Below are 20,851 nucleotides of genomic sequence, written 5' to 3'. Positions count from 1 at the left end.
CTAAGAATCGAGGAGAAGTAGAGGAAGGTTCTACTCTTACGGAGAGTCAAACTGTGGCTGGTTTATTGTAGATTAAATTGTACAGAAACTACTACTCCCAGAGATCTGTGCAGCAAATCCCCAGCTTACTGGTCAGGGGAAAGACCCTCCCCTAACATGACACAAGCAAAAGCCAACAGGCAGAAGGCATTGTGGGGCGGGCCCACTACCGGTCACCTATCAGAGGCCGGGGAGCTGATGCTTCCGGTATTCGCTCTGGGCTCCGGATCCCGCGGCAGCCGGGAGTCTTATTTTCTGTGGGCAGTAATACTGAAGGTATTTTGTTTTCGCTGCTGCCCAGCTTAGCTGGTGTGGGAAGGGTGTGTGTGGGCCGGGAGGGAGGTGGGGAGACCCGCACCTGTTGGGGAATGGGGAGGAGACCCAGGCGTGCTGAGAGGATGGGGAGAATGGGAGTAGGAGGCACGCGGGCGAAGGACTGGCGGCTGTGGACAAGCGAGGGGTGGGTTTAAATGTTTGAATATATTCCATGTGACTCATTAGTGACACTTCTGGGGATGTATCCTAAGGAAACCATTCGAAATGAAGAACATGCTTTATGCATAAAAACCTTTATCACAGCCTTATTTATCATAAGGTAAAGTTGGCTTTTTTTTTTTTAAGATTTTATTTATTTATTTGACAGACAGAGATCACAAGTAGGCAGAGAGGCAGGCAGAGAGAGAGAGGAGGAAGCAGGCTCTGCACTGAGCAGAGAGCCGGATGCGGGGCTCGATCCCAGGACCCTGAGATCATGATCTGAGCCGAAGGCAGAGGCTTTAACCCACTGAGCCACCCAGGCGCCCCTAAAGTTGGCTTTTAAACCTTAAAACCAAGCGTCGCAACAGTGAGGAAATATACGACTTGACTTAGTGAATATTAAGTGGCTTCTAAAAATAATTTATAAAATTTAAATGGCATGGGAAAACGATATGTAATAAGTGAAAAGTCGTGATATGAAATTGTATACAGTATGAGTGGAAAAAATTAACCAAAACTACATAGAAAAAAGCCCAGAGGGATGTAATTATAATTTTGTTCCTTTGGATGAATGTGGGGTTTTGTGTGTGTGTGTGTGTGTGTGTGTGTGAATTTACCTTTTTACCTTTCTTGTGTGTTAATTTAAAAAAGTGTAAAGAACTTGAAATTATTTTATAGTGGAAACACAACAAACAGAAAAACAAACTGGGGGTTGTGTAGCTCTGTTTAAACCAGCTGGAAGTGGTCCGGTTCACCCAAGCCCCTTGATAATCCCGTGAGTTGTCTTTAAAGATTAAAAAACAGAATTAAATGGCCACAGGCTGAGCACCAGGTTTTGGTTCTGAGCATCTCTCTAGAGAACTAATAACAGAGAGCTTTTCTTTCCCTAAAACTCCCTGAAATCTTATAGTCTGAGGTTTGAGAGGCCAACAAGTATACAGTTAGCTTCAGGCAGAATTTAAATATTTTTTAAAATGCAAGGGGCACCTGGGTGGCTCAGTGGGTTAAGCCTCTGCCTTCACTCAGGTCATGATCTCAGGGTCTTGTTACAGAGAGCGCTGCTGTCTGTCAGGCTCTCTGCTCAGCAGGGAGCCTGCTCCACCCCACCCCCCTCCGTCTGCTTGTGATCTCTGTCTGTCAGATAAATAAATAAAAATCTTTTTTTTTTTTAATGCAAAATAATTGGGAAACTTCTGAAGCCTGTTTCAACCTCTGTCTTCTTGCACTGTGATCTTTCACTGCCAGGCTGCCACTGCTTTGGCTTTAACTGCCTATATTGTGACAGTGACTCCCAAATCCTTGACCTCTGACTGCCTAAGGTGCATTGCTACCCTATAGACATCTTAGATGAAGCAGATCTAATACAAAATTTATCACACACTGCACACTGTTCCTACCTCTGAAGCACACTCTGCCCTGTATCTCTGATTAACAATTCCTGATTAACAATTCTGATTAACAATTCTCTGGTTCAACAATTTCCCAAGAAAAAATTTGTGTTGTACTTAATTCTCCTTTCTTCCTCACCACTTATATCCTTTACCTGATATCATGGTGTATTCCATCTGCCTTAGAAATCTCTCTTGAATCAGGCCCTCTTTCTCTACTGAAGTAGCTACAAACTTGGCTCCCTTTCTCATTATGACATTCAGACTATTTTGTGGCCCCTTATTCAACTTACCAGGCTTCTTTCTGAGGTCTGTCCTGCACGTTCACATGAATGTGTGCTAATGCCTCCTAATTCCTCAGCAGCTCTTTGTGATCTGGAAGATAAGGTAGGAAAGCTGTATCGATCTCAGAAAATAGAAGGCCTGAAATACCCTGCTAACACCGTAAGAACTTTTTAAAATATGTGTCGACTGTAGAGACAAAGTATTTGAACAGAAGAACAAAATGACCATAGCTGTGGTTTTTTTTTTAAAAAAAGGTGATTCTGCCCTGGGCCATCTGGGTGGCTCAGTGGGTTGAGCATCCAGCTCTTGGTTTCAGCTCAGGTCATGATCTCATTCATCCTGGGATCAAGTCCACTTGAAGATTCTCTCCCTCTACACTTCCCCTCACTCTCACATGGAAGCGTGAATGCACACACTCTTTCTCTCTCTCAGATAAATAAATCTTAAAAAAAAAAAAAAAAAGATGGTTCTTCCAGCCTCTGGGGAAGGAAGAGCCTAGCGTCCAGAGGATACCTCCTTGACTAACCCTGCTAAAAAGGGAGAGGTGATCAGGACCTGAACTAGCAGTGGAGTACAAAGGTTTGGAACGAATTTTTATAATTTGTGTTGGGTTTTTGCCAAGTTTCTTCTTGTTACTAAGGATGAAAATACTAAAATTAATTTTTCTAAAAATCTCAGTAACATAATCATGTTTGTTCTTCTCTTATATATAAATACTTACCCTATACTACCCCTGGTCATACATACCTTCAATGACATTAGCCTGACTTGAGTGGCCTAAAACATATCACATAAATTGCCTTTGATATAACTGGCCCGTTAGGAATTTTTTCTGCCCAGGAAAATGTATCATGCATTATTTATTAATAAAAGTCTTTTAAAGTGCATAAGTAGATATTAGAGGAAAACATATATTATCTTATATAAGACCAGTGGGTTAGAGATGGCAGTTTTCTTCATTAGTAACAACAGGGGACTTACTCCTCCATTTAGCAAGCCACCACAGACCCACTTAATCTGACATGTGGCAGCATAATAGACCGTTCCTTCTTAGTAAACTCTACAGGCAAGGGCAAGGTTAGCAAAGAGGTATGAGAAATAAGTTGCAGATAAAGTAAAAGCAAATCACCAGGCAGTTCGGTAGAGAATGCATTTTTTTTTCAAGATTTATTTATTTGAGAGAGACAGCATGAGTGGGAGGGCAGAGGGAGAGGGAGAGAGAGTCACAGGCAGACTCCCCATTGAGTGCAGAGCCCCACGTGGGGCTGGATCCCATGACCCTGAGATCACCACGCAAGCCTAAACAACGAGTTGGACACCGAACCATCTGTGCCACTCAGGTGCCGGGTAGAGACTGCATTTCTGTGCATTTAGAGTCCAAAGGCAACTTCTCAAGTTCTGTCTTTGACATATACTGCTCAGTAAAACAGGGTTGAAAAACGTCCATTGGGTTCAGCGACATAGATGCCTCTGGTGGGTCGGTGAACGCTATTTCAAGGAAATGGTATTAGGGTCACTTTGGAGTGGGTTAAGAAGAGAGTAGTGACGAGGTGCTTGACTGGTTTAGTCGGTGGAGTGCTCCATTCTTGATCTCAGGGTCTTGAGTTTAAGCCGCAGGCTGGGTGTAGAGATTACTTAAAAAAAGTGGTAAAGAAGTGGACACTGGGGATGCCTGGGTGGCTCAGTTGGTTGGACGACTGCCTTCGGCTCAGGTCATGATCCTGGAGTCCCAGGATCGAGTCCCGCATCGGACTCCCAGCTCCATGGGGAGTCTGCTTCTCTCTCTGACCTTCTCCTCATTCATGCTCTCTCTCTCACTGTCTCTCTCTCAAGTAAATAAATAAAATCTTTTTTTAAAAAAAAGAAGTGGACACTACAAGTTCAGACAATTCTTTGATAATTAGTAAGATTGAACATCACTCTAAAGATTGTTTATTAACTATACTATTTTATAAATTGCCTATTGATAGACTTTGGCCATTTTAAAATTCAGGTGTTTGGTTCAAAATAGTATTTTGTTTTTCAAAATAGTATTTTTTTTAAGATTTTATTTATTTATTTGAGAGAGAGAGCACAAGCAAGAGAGCAGAAACAGCAGAAGCAGCAGAGGGAGAAAGAGAAGCAGAATTCCTGCTGTGCAGGGAGTCCGATTCTGGGCTGGATCCCAGGATCCTGGGATATGACCTGAGCTGAAAGCAGTTGCTTAACTGACTGAGCCACCCAGGTGTCCCAGTGAGCTTAATGAGGTCACATTTAAATCTTTATTTCCTTCTTTCAATCACGAAAAGACTATTTGAATACATACTTATTATAAAGCAGTTTTTTAAAAACATACAGAAATAAGAGTCCCATCACTGCACTCCATTTTAGTTATCTATCTTGAACAGTTTTGCTGTGTATCGTTCCCAATTTTTGTCTGCATCTTTATGTAAATATATACAAGTACCCATGTTTGTTTGTTTGTTCTTCTAAAGGAAGAATATAGATGAAAGAAAACTGTTTGAATACCTTAAAAAGGAGATTCTTTTAAGACATCTTGGATCCTGAATTGCAGTAAAAATAATCACTCTGTTGGGACGCCTGGGTGGCTCGGGTTAAGCCTCTGCCTTCGGCTCAGGTCTTGATCCCAGGGTCCTGGGATCTAGTCCTGCATCAGACCCTTGCTTAGCAGGGAGCCTGCTTCTCTCTCCATGTCTGCCTGCTTATGTGCTCTTTCTCTTTCTGACAAATAAATAAATAAAACCTTTTTAAAAAAATCACTGTCAAATAACACAGTGTGTTTTAGAATTGGATTTTGGTACTTAATTTTATAAGATTTTAATGTTTATGCACATGTATGATAGTATATATAATTGTTACATAATCTATTTACAAAAAGAATTTGGGGCAGACATCCACTGTGTTGATCAACTCCATGATGAGTTGATTCATTTCAGGCTTTAAGTGCATGTTGCATATTTTATTGGCTCTCCCGAATTCACCCCGGCATCATAGCCAGCTACATCCAAAAATTGTGATTACGGTAACTTAGACACAGGATTAGTAGTCAGGGTGCAAATTTTTTATTTACTTGATTCCTTTCAGTGTCTTGAAACTTTGAACCAAGAACTACTACCATGGGCATTGCTATCATTTTGCCTAAATTACTGATTTTTAGTATCTTGCTTGTGATAAGGGAAGTTTGCACTAGGGGTGCCCCAAAAATACATTTTGGGTGCATAAATGGCCAAGTGTAAAAACTAGTATTCCACAGAGGCAATCATAAAATGAACCTGTGAGACAAAAGAAAAATCTGAAATTTTATTTCTATTATTAAAACAATATAGTCATCATTACTTTTCAAAGGTTTGACTTTTTTTTTTTTTTTTTTTTTTTTTTTTTTGACAGGCAGAGATCACAAGTAGGCAGAGAGGCAAACAGAGAGAAGGAAAGCAGGCTCCCTGCTGAGCAGAGAGCCCGATGCGGGGCTCGATCCCAGGATGCTGGGATCATGACCTGAGCTGAAAGAAGAGGCTTTAACCCACTGAGCCACCCAGGCACCCCAGGTTTGACCTTATTTTGTAGGAAAAATAATTTCTCAGCAATATTGTGTCCTGGATTGTACTTGTGGTCAACAAGATACATACTTTCAGTGCTAAAAAAGCCACTTCCTTTCAGCTGCAAGGTATTTTGGGTACCTCATTTTTATTTAACAGTTTTTTCCATCATTCTCTTTTTCATTATTATGTCTGGACTGAAAATGATTTATCAGGAATTTTGGAGCTTTTCCACCTCATGAAAACTGGTGACAAGTTCACTGTCTGCCTTTAATTCATTCTCACAGCTTATAAATAATTCCCAGTTAGGATGTTTAATTAAGTGACCCATGGCTAAATATAATTTAAAAACTAAAAAGTAGGGGTATCTGGCTGGCTCAGTGGGTGAAGCTTGACTCTTGATCTTGGGATAATGAGCTCAAGCCCCTTGTTGGGTGTAGAGATTACAAAAAGTCTAAAAAAGGGGGGTCCTGGGTCAAGCATCTATCTTCAGCTCAGGTCATGATCCCAGGGTCCCTTGATCGAGACCCACATCAGGCTCCCTGCTCAGCAGGATGCCTGCTTCTCCCTCTCCCACTTCCTTGCTTGTGTTCCTTCTCTCGCTGTCTCTTTCTTCAAATAAATAATTTTTTTTAAAAGTCTTAAAAAAAAAGTTAAACACAGTTCCTTAATATTTTTTGTTTAATAAATACTAATGTGATGAACAGTTTTACCAAGATTAGAACTAGAATTAATTCCTATAACTGTGCATTTATTTTTATTTAAATTTCATAAACATTGGGGCACCTGGGAGACTCAGTTGGTTAAGTGTCTGACTTGATTTCAGCTCAGGTCCTGATCTCATGGGTCATAGGATAGAGCCCTGTGTTTGGCTCTGTGCTCAGCAAGGAGTCTGCTTGAGGTTCTCTTTCTCCCTCTCCCTGTGCCCCTCCCCCCACACTTGTGCATACTCTCTCTCACTAAATGAATAAATCTAAAAAAAATAAATTTCATAAATGTGTTGATCAAGAAGATAATGTTTTTCTTTAAGTTACCTAACTAATGTACTTTTTAAATATTTATATTCTGCTATTCTATTGCTCAGTAAGTCAACTATGTGAAAGTTCTTGTTTTTGTCCTGATATTAATCTGCATAGTCATTTATTATTGCAACATTTTATTACTGCAGCATATATATATATATATATATGTATTATACATAGTGATAAGATATATGTATTCCTCAATTCACTGATAGAACCGTGAAATAGAATGTACCTGAGGCAGTTTTTGGCTTTTAAATAAAGAATGCTTATCATGTTTGTCTATATTTGAAAATGAATACTTATCATTTAGATAAGTTAGAATATCCAGCATGTTCTTATCACTGCCTTATTCCCATCTGACCTTATTATCTTAAATAGGTGTGGACACACCACTTGGCGGTGCTAGCATTAGGCTGTTCAGTTTTCCAAAGGCTGAAATCCAAGCCAAATAGTAGATTTGGGCTGAATATTAAGGCAAAGCCAACTTTTGGTGCATCTGAACTTGGAAGTTCACTAAAGCAACAATAAACCAGGTTCTATACATAAGATGATTCAAGGAAAGATTTTCATACTATGGCACTGATAGAGACTCTACATTATAATAATCACCCAAAATAAAGATGTTTCTTCCTCCTGGAACCACCCTAGGAAGGAAACATTTGACTGTGGCAAATTCCTACATTAATTAGTTTTTTTTTTTTTAAGATTTTTTATTTATTTATTTGACAGAGAGAGAACACAAGTAGGCAGAGAGGCAGGCAGAGAGAGAGAGAGGAGGAAGCAGGCTCCCCGCTGAGAGCAGAGAGCCCAATGCGGGACTCGATCCCAGGACCCTGAGATCATGACCCGAGCCGAAGGCGGCGGCTTACCCCACTGAGCCACCCAGGCGCCCCCTACATTAATTAGTTTTATAGAATGTTAAAATTATATCATGTCAATATATGATTTATTAACATCGATTGTTTGTCCTCATGATTTAAGTGATAGTAATCATGAGTTTGTCCTCGTGATTTAAGTGACAATCTTTAAGACCTGGGGACTTGTGCTAATATGAATGGTTGCTTAACTTTTTTTCTTCTTTTAATCATACAAAAAATGAGAAATGCTAGTGTATGGCTTCATTAGGACTGTACGACCCAGTAGGGAAGCGAAATATCTCTTAATATATATCCCCCCCAAAAATAAAAAATTACATATATATATATATATATATATATATATCCCCCATTGTGTTATTGAAGAGGCTGGATTATTTAACAGACTTAGAGCGTCCAAATACAGTTCCAGAGGTTTACTGACCACATCATAAGAGCCTAAAACAAGAAATAAAAATGCTATCAGAACACAACCCCTGGAAATACCATGACCCAATTGGAAACTCCTTTTAGGATATAATGGAAACAGAGCAATCCATCTGAAAGTACTTCAGTACTTAATGACATGTGCTAGGAACCCACAGGTAAGGACTTTGTGAAATGCGAGGCAGTACAGGAAAGAACTGGTAATTGCAGGTAATAAACTGAAGATGTCACCCGAGTGCTTTAGACTGTAAGGGCTGTAGGCGTTAGGAGGAGGAAGTATCAGCTTTAGCAGGATGACTAAGGAACACCTCTTGGAGGAGATGGTATTTAAGCAGGGCCTTCACTTCACCTGTCATTTATTATGTGTTTGGAATGCACCAGGCATTGTAACTGCGAAAATGAATAAACAGAAGTAAGACTGGAGGGATAGGTAGGTCCACACTGCGCAGGGGTTGAATGTCCATCTGAGGAATTCAGACTGTCTCCTATAGGCTAGTGCTGTCCAGCAGAACTTTCCTCACTGATGGAAATGTTCTGTTCCGCCCTGCCCAATAGGAGAGCCACTGGCCACATGTAACTGTTGACCACTTGAGAAAGGGCTAGTGTGACTGAGCAAGTGGATTTCTTAAAATTTTAATTAAATAGGGGTACCTGGGTGGCTCAGTCATTAAGCATCTGCCTTTGGCTCGGGTCATGATCCTGGGGTCTTGACATCGAGCCCCACATTGGCTCCCTGCTCTGTAAGAAAGCTGCTTCTCCCTCTCCCACTCCCCCTGCTTGTGTTCCCTCTCTCTCTCTGTCAAATAAATAAATAAAATCTTTTTTATTTTTTTAAAAGATTTATTTATTTATTTATTTGACAGAAAGAAATCACAAGTAGTCGGAGAGGCAGGCAGAGAGAGAGAGGGAGGGAAGCAGGCTCCCTGCTGAGCAGAGAGCCCGATGAGGGACTCGATCCCAGGACCCTGAGATCATGACCTGAGCCAAAGGCAGCGGCTTAACCCACTGAGCCACCCAGGCGCCCCAATAAAATCTTTTTTAAAAAATACAGTGAAAAAAAAAAAAAAGAAAAAAGAAAAAAAAAATACAGTGAAATAACATTTTCATTCAATTTATAAAGCACACGTGGTTAGTAACTACTGTATTGAACAGCGCAGCTATAGGCAGTAGGTAACGTCTGCCAATTTTTTTAACATCCGCCAACTTTAAAGCTGATAAACGATATACTTAAAAGGACATTTTAAGATTGGTTTTGCAGAGGATGGACTGAAGACAGACAGAGGTGGGGAAACCAAGTAGGAGGAGAGCACTGCAGTCATCTGGGTTTGAGGTGACAGTGATTGATTCAGGATAGTGCTGGCGGGAGTGACAAGGACTGGATTCAGAAGCAGTTCTGAGAATTAATAGGACTTGACAACTAACGAAGAGTACAGGAGAGCAGTCAGATGGAGTCCTGAGTTTTTAGCCTGAGTGAATATGAGAATGGTGATATCCATTAAGGAGCCACTACTGAGAAACAAAACAAACAAAAAAAACCCACCATTTTTTTCCTTTTATGCACACGGTTTGAAATGAGTGTGAGCAGGGCTAATATCAGCCTTAATGTGAAGGCTAGCAGATATCCGAATAGCACCGCAGCTCTGCAGGGAGGCCAGGAGAAGGATGCGGGGCTGACCGTAATAAACAGATGATCATCAAAAAAGTACAAGAGTAGGTGACATTGGAAGGAAGGGAGTGGGAAGAACCAAGTACCAAACTTCTGGACTCTATCCACATCTAAATAAAAATTGAAAACAAGCTGAATTCCCACCTCCAGGGGAAATCATTGGGGACATTATGGCATGCCATAATGCAGCTACTTAAAGGATTGAGGGAGCAGCCCTATTTTTACTGACTTGGAAAGGTACCCGTGACTTAAAATAAATTAGTGAATAATATGTAACATATGATCCTTGCAGTAATTGTCATTTTTTGAAAACCCCTTCCCTGATTTGGAAGTAACTGCCAGTTGTGTGAGTCTTGGAGGCAGGCAGAGCCCCAGCTCCCTGTTACAGAAGCCTTTGTGGGGAAACCCTCTCCCCATCCTGGCAGCTAGAACAGGGCATGGAAGCTAGGCTTAGCCAGTGGGAGGTTCCCCCCTAGATCCCCACTCGGGATCTTAAGCAATTGCCATCAAAGAAGGGGCAGTGAAGTTAGATTCTCAGCTGCTAATGTGTGGGAGACAGACTGATGGCCATGACTTGTTCTGCCTGGCTCCACGTGGCTCTTGCTTGTTTGCAGAGCCTAGTTCTGGAGACTTCTTTTTTTGTTTTTGTTTTTGTTTTGTTTTGTTTTGCTTTGCTTTTTTGCTTTAATTAGCCAGAATGGCTTCTGTTGTTAGTACCCGGGAACTTTGACTTACACCCCACTTTTTGTATAAAGGAAAAACAGAGTGCCTGGGTGGCTCAGTGGTTAAGCATCTGCCTTCCACTCAGGTCATGATCCCAGGGTCCTGGGATGGAGCCCCGTACCAGGCTCCCTGCTTTGTGGGAAGCCTATTCACCCTCTCCCATTCCCCCTGCTTGTGTTCTCTCTCTCTCTGTCCAAAATAAATAAATAAACAAATAAATCTTTTTAAAAATAAATAAATAAATAAGAAAAGAAAAACAAACTGGGGAACCTGGCTGGTTGAGTCAGTTAGGCATCTGCCTTCAGCTCAGGTCATGGTCAGGTCCTAGGATCAACCCCTGCATCCAGCACCGCACTCAGTGGGGGAGGCTGCTCAGGCTCCCTGCTGAGCTCAGAGCGCAACCAATACGACAACAATGACAATGTAGGGCTCCATCTCACAACCCCCAGATCGTGACCTGAGCCAAAATCAAGATTTGGACACTTAACTGACCGAGCTACCCAGGCACCCCTCAATTTTTTAAAACATATTTTGTTTATTTATTTGACAGACAGAGATCACAAGTAGGCAGAGAGGCAGACAGAGAGAGAGGAGGAAGCAGGCTCCCTGCTGAGCAGAGAGCCTGATGAGGGGCTCAATCCCAGGACCCTGGGATCATGACCTGAGCCGAAGGCAGAGGCTTAACCCACTGAGCCACCCAGGTGCCCCTCAATTTTTAAATATGAAACTTTTTAAGTTGAAAGTACCATACCAAAATACCCTCAATCCTAAATTCAAGAATTATTAACATTTTGGCACATCGATTTGCTCTCTCTGCATTTCTCTATAAAATGTATGGGGTTTCATGTTTTTGTTTTTCACTAAACCATTTGAAAGCAAACTGTAGGCATCATGGCACTTTACCCCAAATACTTCAGCATCATATTTCAATGGTGAGGACATTCTCCTACAAACCCACAAGACCATGTTCACACTTAAGAAAATGAATAACTCCACAATATCTTCTATTATCCATTGTACATTCAGAGTTCTCCAATTCTAAAAATACCTTTTTTTAATAGAAAATTTTATTTCCGGGGCACCTGGGTGGCTCAGTGGGTTAAGCCTCTGCTTTCGGCTCAGGTCATGATCCCAGGGTCCTGGGATCGAGCCCCGCATCGGGCTCTCTGCTTAGCGGGGAGCCTGCTTCCCCCTCTCTCCCTGCCTGCCTCTCTGCCTACTTGTGATCTCTGTCTGTCAAATAAATAATAAAAAAAAAAAAGTCTTAAAAAAAAAAACAAAACAGAGGGACGCCTGGGTGGCTCAGTTGGTTGGACGACTGCCTTCGGCTCAGGTCAGGATCCCAGGGTCCTGGAAGGGAGCCCCGCATTGGGTTCCTTGCTCAGCAGCAACCCTGCTTGTGCTCGTTCTTTCTCTTTCTCTCTCTCGCTCTCTGACAAGTAAATAAATACTTTTAAAAAAATGTTTATTTCCTCAATGCAAAAGCCAATCAAAGTTTATGTATTGCATTTGCTTATTATGGCTCAGTAGTGTCTTTTATTTTATTTTTTTAATGTTTTATTTATTTATTTGACAGAGGTCACAAGTAGTTAGTGAAGCAGGCAGAGAGAGAGGGAGAGGGAAGCAGGCTCCCCACTGAGCCAAGAGTCTGATGTGGGACTTGATCCCAGGACTCTGAGATCACGACCCGAGCTGAAGGCAGCGGCTCAACCCACTGAGTTACCCAGGCGCCCCTCAGTAATGTCTTTTAATCTGTGACATTCCTTCGACCTTTTACCCCCTTGAAATATTGACTTGTGAAAGGCCTAAGCCAATTGTCTTGTAAAATGTCCTATATTTTGCATTTGTCTGATTATATTCTCCTGGTAAGTCGTTCCTTCTTGCCGATTTCAGGCAACCTGTATCCAAAAGGATGGAGTTGGGAAAAGGAAGACTTCTCAGGACGGGGCTGAATGCTTTGTATCAGGCGATCCACCCCGTCCACGGCCTTGTCTGGACTGACGGGCATCAGGTCATCCTGACTGATTTACAGCTTCACGGCGGAGAGGCCAGGTTCGGGGACTCCAAGGTCATTGCACAGTTTGAACACGTATATGGAGTGTCCTGGGCACCCCCTGGCGTGGCTGACGTGCCCGCTCTGCTCGTGGTTTGGCACAAGAATTATGTCACTGTGGGGCAGTTATGTCCCAGCACTATGGAGAAAAGCCAGTGGCTGATGTCACGGACCTGTGAGATTAAAGAATCACACCCCGTCCTTCCCCAGGGCTGTGTGTGGCATCCAAAGAGTGCTGTCCTGGCTGTGTTGACGGCACAGGCTGTGTCCGTCTTCCCAAGTGTCCACGGTGACATTCCCCCGGTGAAAGCAGACATCAACACCAGGGGCCTCATTCACTGTGGCTGTTGGACCCGGGATGGCCGGAGGCTGGTGGTGGCAGTTGGCAGCAGCCTGTTTTCCTACATTTGGGACAGCGCTCAGCAGACTCTGTGCAGGTGCTCCTTCTACCCGGTGTTTGATGTGGACAGCTACGTGCGCTGCATCAGGGCCACCGCGGGCTCACAGGTCGCTGTAGCCACTGAGCTTCCACTAGATAAGATTTGTGGCTTAAATGCATCTGAAACCACGGACGTCCCGCCTGGTGGGGAAGACACTCGTCTGTGTGCTTCACCGGTTCCTGAAGGGGCACCCACCGGGGATCAGGGGGCCGTTGATTCCGAGACGAATTTTGAAACCTCAGGTTCTCCTGTTTCTCATTCCTTTTCAGATCCTCTAGATCTAACTCATATACATTTCAATACCTCCAAGCTGGAGGGTAGTTCTCTTATTTGTCTGAGAAAAAAGGACTGCTTGACAGGAACTGGCCTGGATGCCTCACATTTGGTCCTTGTGACCTTTGAGAAAGAGGTCACGCAGACCAGAAAAGTCACCATTCCTGGCATTCTGGCTCCTGATCTAATAGCATTTAATCCTAAAGCCCAGGTGGTCGCGGTGGCTTCCAATACTTACAATGTCATTTTTATCTATTCTGTCATTCCCTCGCGTGTGCCAAACACGCGGCAGATTCAATTAGAGAGAAGTGAAAAGCCAAAAGGTATATGTTTCTTGACAGATAAGTTACTATTAATTTTGGTAGGAAGACAAAAGCCCACTGATGCGGCATTTCTTCCTTCTTCAAAGACTGATCAGTATATCCTTCGTTTGATCGTTAGGGAAGTAACGTTGGAAGAATTTCCAGTAACAGTGGTTGAAAACCAGAAGGGAGGCTCAACTCTCAGTACTCTGTTAAATAAAACAGACGGGAAAAAGCGAACTGAGAGTCTTTCCCCAGATTTTTGTCCCCCAAACAGAGGGCTCTTAACAGCTCATGGCAGTGAGCAAAGCGGGCGGCCCGGAAGACCCCTTATTGAAGAAATCAGAAGTCCTCCGGCCAGGGTCTGGGACGGCTCCTTTGCCCTTGACACTGTAGCTGCCCAGCCTGTTAACCGCTCACCGCCACGGCCCAGATCCGGCCCCACACCCCAGCCCGCCCTAACTCCCACACCTCCTGACTGGCCTCCAAGCAAGAACATACAAAGGGAAAAGGAAATTTCCCAGCTGTCTAAGGAAATCGAAATTTTATCTAGGACCCTGACGGAAGTGCAGCGACGTCTCTCCGAACTCACAGACCTTCTACAAAAGGAGAGGTCCTCTGCTGCGTATCCTCTCTCGCAGGATCTGCCCTATGTGCACGTGACTTATCAGGTAACTTCCCCATTGAGGGCTGCCCCTATACCCAGCGGGTACCGGCCAGAAAAACTCATTGTTGAACAAGATGGTGTTGTAGCCTAACTTCCCTGACCTGGGCGAGTTACATTCCAGGCAAGTCGTTGTGCCTCTCCAGGGCGGTTGGCTGCCAGCCAGATGGGCACGCATGCCGGCATACACTGGGATTGTATCACCCGCATGGTGTAAAATAGGAACGATTGTACTCATCCTGGCCATTTACATTTAGGAAGGAAAAAAAAGAATTCTCCTTATTGTGCTGTTTCACTGTGGGGAACTTTTCCTTGTGCATTGCAGAAAGGTTAGGTTGATTTAGAAAGATCTAACGCATGTGCATTCATATCATATTATGTGAATGGAATCATATCTTATCTGTTTTTATCATGAACATTTTCTCTTCTCATTGAACTTGGCCCGGCCCCCCACCTCACCCCCGCTATAACTCACAACTTAAGGTGGCTCCCTCCGTTATTTTAGTTCCTGCTCCTACAATCTTACATACTTCTTTGTATACCTAGGTCTCTAGATGCAGGGGCGGGGGAGGTGTCATTGTTTTACAAAAATGGGGTCACTCTCTGTGCTGAGAATACACTGTTACTGTAGCTGGGCCCTTGGTGGACATTCCAACTGCCTTTAGCTCTTCATTTCCGTGTCGTCAGTCACTCCCAGTCATGCTGTCGTAGTACCCTTATGTGTAGCTATTTGCACTCCTACTTTTATTTCTGTTGGGTTGGTTCCCAGAACTGGAAGTGCTAATTTGAAGAGTATATATGTATGTTTCTACTTTTCCGAGAGTTGCCAGATTGCCTCTCAAAGATTTTTTACTTACTGCATCATCACATGCCCCTTTTCAACCTATGAGACTGTCCTTTTCCTTACAGCCCCACCAGTCTGGTAAGTGTGAAGTGCTCTTCACTTTTATTCGTTTGTATTTCCTTTACTTTTAGTGAATTTGAGTATGTCTTTGTGGTTTTTGGCCAACTGACGATGAATTGCCCATTGCTCATTTTTTTCCTATTCAGTTACCAGTTCATAAGAGGTTTTTGTAGATTATAAAAATTCATATACATGTAATAGTCTAGATTCTCTTGCATTATTTTATTACATCAGTTTTTTTTTTTTTAAGATTTTATTTATTTATTTGGCAGACAGAGGTCACAAGTAGGCAGAGAGAGGAGGAAGCAGGCTCCCTGCTGAGCACCGAGCCTGATATGGGGCTTGATCCCAGAACTCTGGGATTATGACCTGAGCCGAAGGCAGAGGCTTTAACCTACTGAGCCACCCAGGCGCCTCTTTACATCAGTTTTTGCACTTAAGTTTTTAATCTTTCATTAAATTTTGGTGCATGGTCCACTCAGGGTCTTGAGTTCAAAGCCCAACACTGGGCATAGAGCTTACTTAAAAAATTAAGAAAAAAAAATGTGTATTTAATCCCACTGAACTTGATCTACCCCATTTGTTATCTATAAACTTAATATACTGGGATCTATTTCTGGATTCTCCATACTGTGACTACTAGAATGCTGATCTCTTTATCTAGAACATTACTGATATCATACTAATTTGATTACTGTGGACTTCTGTATCTTGATCTTAAAAGATATTTGCAGAAAGTTGGTATCAAAATCATTGATAAGTAATATACAAATTATTGTTTAATATGGTCAAGAAGAGATATTTTAATTAGTTTTTTCCTTTTTTTTTAAAGATTTTATTTATTTGATAGAGATACCGCAAGAGAGAGAACATAAGCAGGGGGAGTGGGAGAGGGAGAAGCAGGCTTCCCGCTGAGCCAGGAGCCCAATGTGGGGCTCAGTCCCAGGACACGGGGATCATGACCTGAGCTGAAAGCAGCCGGCTTAATGACTGAGCCACCCGGGAGCCCCTAATTAGTTTTTTCTTAAAATTACTATTGTTTGGGGGCGCCTGGATGGCTTAGTCGGTTAAGCAGCTGCCTTAGTGTCCTAGCATCCTGGGATCAAACCCCATATGAGGTTCCCTACTCATCAGGGAGTCTGCTTTTCCCTCCCCCTGCTCTTGTGCTCTTGCTTGCTTTCTCTCTCTCTCTCTCTCTCTCTCCCTCCCTCTCAAATAAAAAAAATAAAATCTTAAAAAAAAAAGTACTACTGTTTGACCAACTCAAGGATGCAGGTTTTTAAAAGAAGCAGAGAATAGTTTAAAACTGAATTAAATTTTTTTATTGTGAAAATTTTCAAACATATACTCTTTATTATGAAAAATTGTAAACATAAATAAAGACTACATAATGAAATCCTTTTAATATCTGCCATATGGATTTAACAGTTGTTAACATGTTTTGCCATAATTGCTTTTTATTTTTTAATTTCCTAAAACATTTTAGGTAAGAATGTCATGGTATTTAACCCATAAGTATTTTGAGATCTAATCCTTTTGTTGTGTTAAATAATGTAGCCAAGGGGAGCCTGGGTGGCTCAGTAGGTTAAAGCCTCTGCCTTCCGCTCAGGTCATGATCCCAAGGTCCTGGGATCGAGCCCCGCATCGGGCTCTCTGCTCAGTGGAGAGCCTGCTTCCCCCTCTCTCTCTGCCTGCCTCTCTGCCTACTTGTGATCTCTGTCTGTCAAATAAATAAATAAAATCTTAAAAAAAAAATAGTGTACCCCAAATCTCCTTATTTACAACTGGTCTAGTTACTTTTATTCTTTTTAAAGATTTTATTTATTTATTAGAGGGAAGGAAAGAGAGAGAGCAAGTGCATGCGCACTAGTGGGGACAGGAGCAGAGGGAGAGGGAGAGGGAGAAGCAGGCTCCCCACTGAGCAGGGAGCCCAGTGCAGGGCTGCATCCAGGACCCTGGGATCATGTCCAGAGCCAAAGGCAGATGCTTAATTGACTGAGCCACCCAGGCATCCCACAATTGGTCTAGTTATAAAGATAGTAAAATAATACTTACACATTCTGTTCTTAAGAAATGTTAACTCTATTGCTTTTGCAATCAGTTTAACAACTTTTGTTTTTATATGTGAAGAAATCTTTCTGTGTAGGTCCTGCCGTTGAAAGAAGAGCCATGCTCCTCTGCAATGGCAAATTAAGTCTGAAGACAGTTCAGCAGACTTTCGGCCTCTCTCTCATCGAAATTCTCCATGGTAGGTACTCAGATATTCAGATATTGGCTGAGTACTCAGGTGCTCAGAATTCAGATATTGGCTCTACCTCACAACCCTTCAGATATTGGCTCTACCATCTGTTTTGTTAAGTTTCATTGATAATGAAGATGAAGTGTACGAACCCCTCGGTGATTCACGAGACAGTTCACGAGAATTGTGCATTGTCTGCTGTATACCCAAGTCTATCATAAGGTGCCAAAATACATGGGAAATATGGGTTCTGCCCTTAAGGAACTTACAGCCTAAGTGGAAGCCCTGAAAGTACGCAGGAAAAAACTGAAGGAGTTACCAAGCAATATATAACAGCTGCAGAGGAATGACATAAGAAGGAATGACATAGGTACCTGTTGCACTAAACACAGAGATCCTAGCAGCATTACAGAATTTTTCTTAAAGGAACTGTCGTTTTAATATGCAGCACACATGGGATTACGGGCATCCCTAAATGCCAGGAAACTGAGCCATGTCCACTCTACCAGGTGCCCAGCACGCTGGGTTTTTTATGCATTCTTGTCGCGATAGCCACCATGGTTTTTTTTTTTGTTTTTTTGGGTTTTTTTGTCAGAGTGAGCACAGGCAGACAGAGTGGCAGGCAGAGGCAGAGGGAGAAGCAGGCTTCCTGCTGAGCAAGGAGCCCGATGTGGGACTCGATCCCAGGACGCTGGGATCATGACCTGAGCTGAAGGCAGCCGCTTAACCAACTGAGCCACCCAGGCGTCCCAGACAGCCACCATGTTGAACATTAAATCCATTTCTTTTTTCCCCTCTTAACATTGTAGCACCAGCATTTTCTGTTTTGACACATGGATTTATGATATGACGTCATAATTATCATTTGTCCTGGGTGGGGTTAATATTCTGTTCTGAGTGTACTGTATTTTACTTTGCCGTATTTCTCAGACCTTTCAGTGGTTTCCAGCGTTCAGCATCCTACGTAGCCCTAATAAAAACCTCTCTGCATATTTTACATGTGGCCCTTAGAAAGTACAGATTTTCAGAAGTGAAATTACAAAGTCAAAGGTGAGGCACAGTAGATTTGAAAAAATTAGAATGGGTCCAGGCGTGTGGTAAGGCCACTGGACTTGGGTTACCCCAGAACAAACCATTCAGGATTATCCGGACCATTCTAGTCTAGCCCCTCTGTGTGCTTAGGTGTCTGAAGAATAAAGGTTCCTCCAGAAAGTAGCTATTCCCACTTTCACATTGTTCCTGGAGAAACTGCTTAAAAACGTGTAGATAGGGACACTCCATGCACAACCCCTAACACGTGTGTGTCACATACACAATCCTGTGCGTAGCCCTGCGTGTTAAGTGCCTCACCTGGGTAAAGATGGGTGTCCCCAGCCATGCCTATGCCATCAGTACCATCAGTGCCCGCTCCTGCCGTATGACGTCACCCTCAGCAGTACTCAGTCCTTCCGTCTCCCCACTTATCTGCACGGTCATGGTCTTATAACGATCAGTTCAATAGTATCAACTACTCTCTTCTTACCCTCAAAAAAAAAGTATTTGTCGTCTTTTTGTTCATAGAATAAGACCAGATATCCTAAATTGTCTGTGTGTTTATTTCACTCTGCAGACTCACACTGGATCCTTCTCTGTGCAGACAGCGAAGGCTTTATCCCGTTAACTTTCACGGCCACTCAGGAAGTAACCATCAGAGACGGCAGCGCAAAGGTCTTCACGGACTCTCAGAGCCTTAATCCTGCTCCTTCTCTCGAAGTCTGACTGTCCAGAGTGAGGACGCCGCTGGCTAACCCACCCATTTAGGCAGTACGGCCTGATGCTTCTTTGTGCAGTATTTGCTGCACATGAGGCCACTCAGAGGAGAGCTGTTGTCCACCGTGGACTCTCCTCGGCTGGGATTCGCACTGTCGCTCAGAGGTGAAGCCCCTGCCGTGGTTGCCTCGGCTGCTTTTCCTCCTTGTCTCCTGTACGCCGACCCCCGGGCTGCAGCTCCCTGCTGTCTAGCAGAGCTCAGTCTTTGTTAGATGGCTCAAAAAGTGGTTGTTTACGTATTCGAGACTGTGTGGTTTTGTCTAAGGGCAGGATTCCCAGAACAAAACAGTATTCTGGTGCCATATGGATTGTGTTTTTCGGTTTCTTTGAGGTTTTCTGTCCCTTGCCCAAAACCCGTTAAAGCTGTCTTAGAAGCACTTAAAAGGTATTTTAACGTTGTTTCAGATTATTTTCTTGGCTTAGAGATGAGAGCAAGAGGTCCTGGAGAACATGGGCTCTGGCATATCCTTCTTAACCCAAACCAGCAGCAATCAGCAGAGCTCAAAAGAAGACAAAAAAAATTGATTGACCTCTGTCCCCAGAGCTACCTAGAACAGGAAGTACTTCTGATGTTGGCTGGACCTTCCAGAGTCTAAGCCTAACTATCTTGCCTCCTTAAAAGGTTCTGGGAGGGGCACCTCGGTGGCTCAGTGGGTTAAGCCTTTGCCATCGGCACAGGTCCTGATCCCAGGGTCCTGGGATCGAGCCCTGCATCAGGCTCTCTGTTCAGCAGGAAGCCTGCTTCCTCCTCTCTCTCTCCCTCTTTCTCTGCCTGCCTCTCTGCCTTCTTGTGATCTCTTTGTCAAATAAATAAAATCTTTTAAAAAACTTCTGGCGAACTAAGGTTCAGATACTCCTAAAAACTAGCCCTGGGCAAATTTCAAATGAAATTTCAAGTGCTTTGACCCCTCTGGATCCCACTCAAGTGTACGCTTATGTTAGTATGTTAGTAGTGCGATGGCAAGCACCCGTGAGGTCTAAGGCCTGATTTCGTGCTATTGCCACCCCCGATTTTCTCCCTGAAATGCCTTTTTATTTTTTTTTAATTCCAGTTTGGGGATCATAAAAATGTCCTATTTTTCTCCCAGTAGTCAGTTCCCTTACTTCAACTGTCACTTCAATTTTGATGTTTTTCTTTACCCACCATTCAAGTCTTAGAGACCAGCAAAGAGTCTGTGAGAGACAGAAAACTGGAAATTTCCGTGAATCTGGGGTAGGTAAAAAGTACTAGCTTATAATTACGGACTCAAGTGCCAACTTAGTAAATGGAGAGAGCCCTGATTGCAACTTCACACAGACACACCACTTCTCAAACAGAATCATAAATTCCAGGGACAGACGCCTGACAGATCGATAAGTGTGTGGCTGGTCAGGGCAGCTCTGCGGAGAAATTGCCTCGGCCATAGAGGTTCCATTAGCACAGACGCATACCCCACTCCCCACTCTACTTGAAAATTATCTGGAAAGGTTTCATACCCTTGGGGACTCCTGTCTGTCTGTTCCCGTTTATGAAGATGGAGCTGGGAGAGGGATGGGGCGAGGGCCCATCTTGCGGTTTAATTGCATTAGCGGCTGCTGGGATAATGGACGTGGGGTCGCTGGTCTGTAATCAGGTGCCTGCGAGCCGAGGCTGAGGACAGCCTGAGGCCTGGCTCCTCTTGCAGAGAAAGTGTCTGGGCAGGATAAAAGCACATGATTTTATGGGGCTTGGGGACCCCATAGGAAGA

The 20,851-nt window shown here is 43.2% G+C and overlaps 1 protein-coding gene across 4 annotated transcripts; it reads left to right on the top strand.

Annotated features, from left to right (window-relative positions):
• The first annotated feature begins 236 nt into the window (after positions 1 to 236).
• On the top strand, positions 237 to 19,426 carry WDCP (WD repeat and coiled coil containing). 4 transcript variants are annotated; one of them, XM_082746569.1, is made up of 4 exons: positions 237 to 315; positions 12,334 to 14,179; positions 17,207 to 17,324; positions 18,925 to 19,426. In XM_082746569.1, exons 2-4 carry the CDS (start codon positions 12,353 to 12,355, stop codon positions 19,071 to 19,073), a joined length of 2,094 nt encoding a protein of 697 aa, XP_082602695.1. In that variant the 5' UTR covers positions 237 to 315; positions 12,334 to 12,352; the 3' UTR covers positions 19,074 to 19,426. The 4 variants fall into 4 exon arrangements, with proteins under 4 accessions (XP_082602695.1, XP_082602693.1, XP_082602694.1 ...); XM_082746567.1 differs by lacking the exon at positions 237 to 315 and adding an exon at positions 386 to 499; XM_082746568.1 differs by lacking the exon at positions 237 to 315 and adding an exon at positions 574 to 634.
• The last annotated feature ends 1,425 nt before the right edge of the window (positions 19,427 to 20,851 follow it).

This window comes from Mustela nivalis, assembly GCF_964662115.1.
Source record: "Mustela nivalis genome assembly, chromosome: 8".
Taxonomy (NCBI): Eukaryota; Metazoa; Chordata; class Mammalia; order Carnivora; family Mustelidae; genus Mustela; species Mustela nivalis.
The sequence above is the reverse complement of the archived record's forward strand: the minus strand, read 5'-3'. Positions and strand labels throughout refer to the sequence as shown.

Coding starts and splice junctions, on each gene's coding strand:
- WDCP (XM_082746567.1), top strand. CDS start 408: ATGGGGAGGAGACCCAGGCGTGCTGAGAGGATGGGGAGAATGGGAGTA. Junction 14,180..17,206: donor ATGTGCACGTGACTTATCAG/GTAACTTCCCCA, acceptor TTATATGTGAAG/AAATCTTTCTGTGTAGGTCC. Junction 17,325..18,924: donor TCTCATCGAAATTCTCCATG/GTAGGTACTCAG, acceptor TTCACTCTGCAG/ACTCACACTGGATCCTTCTC.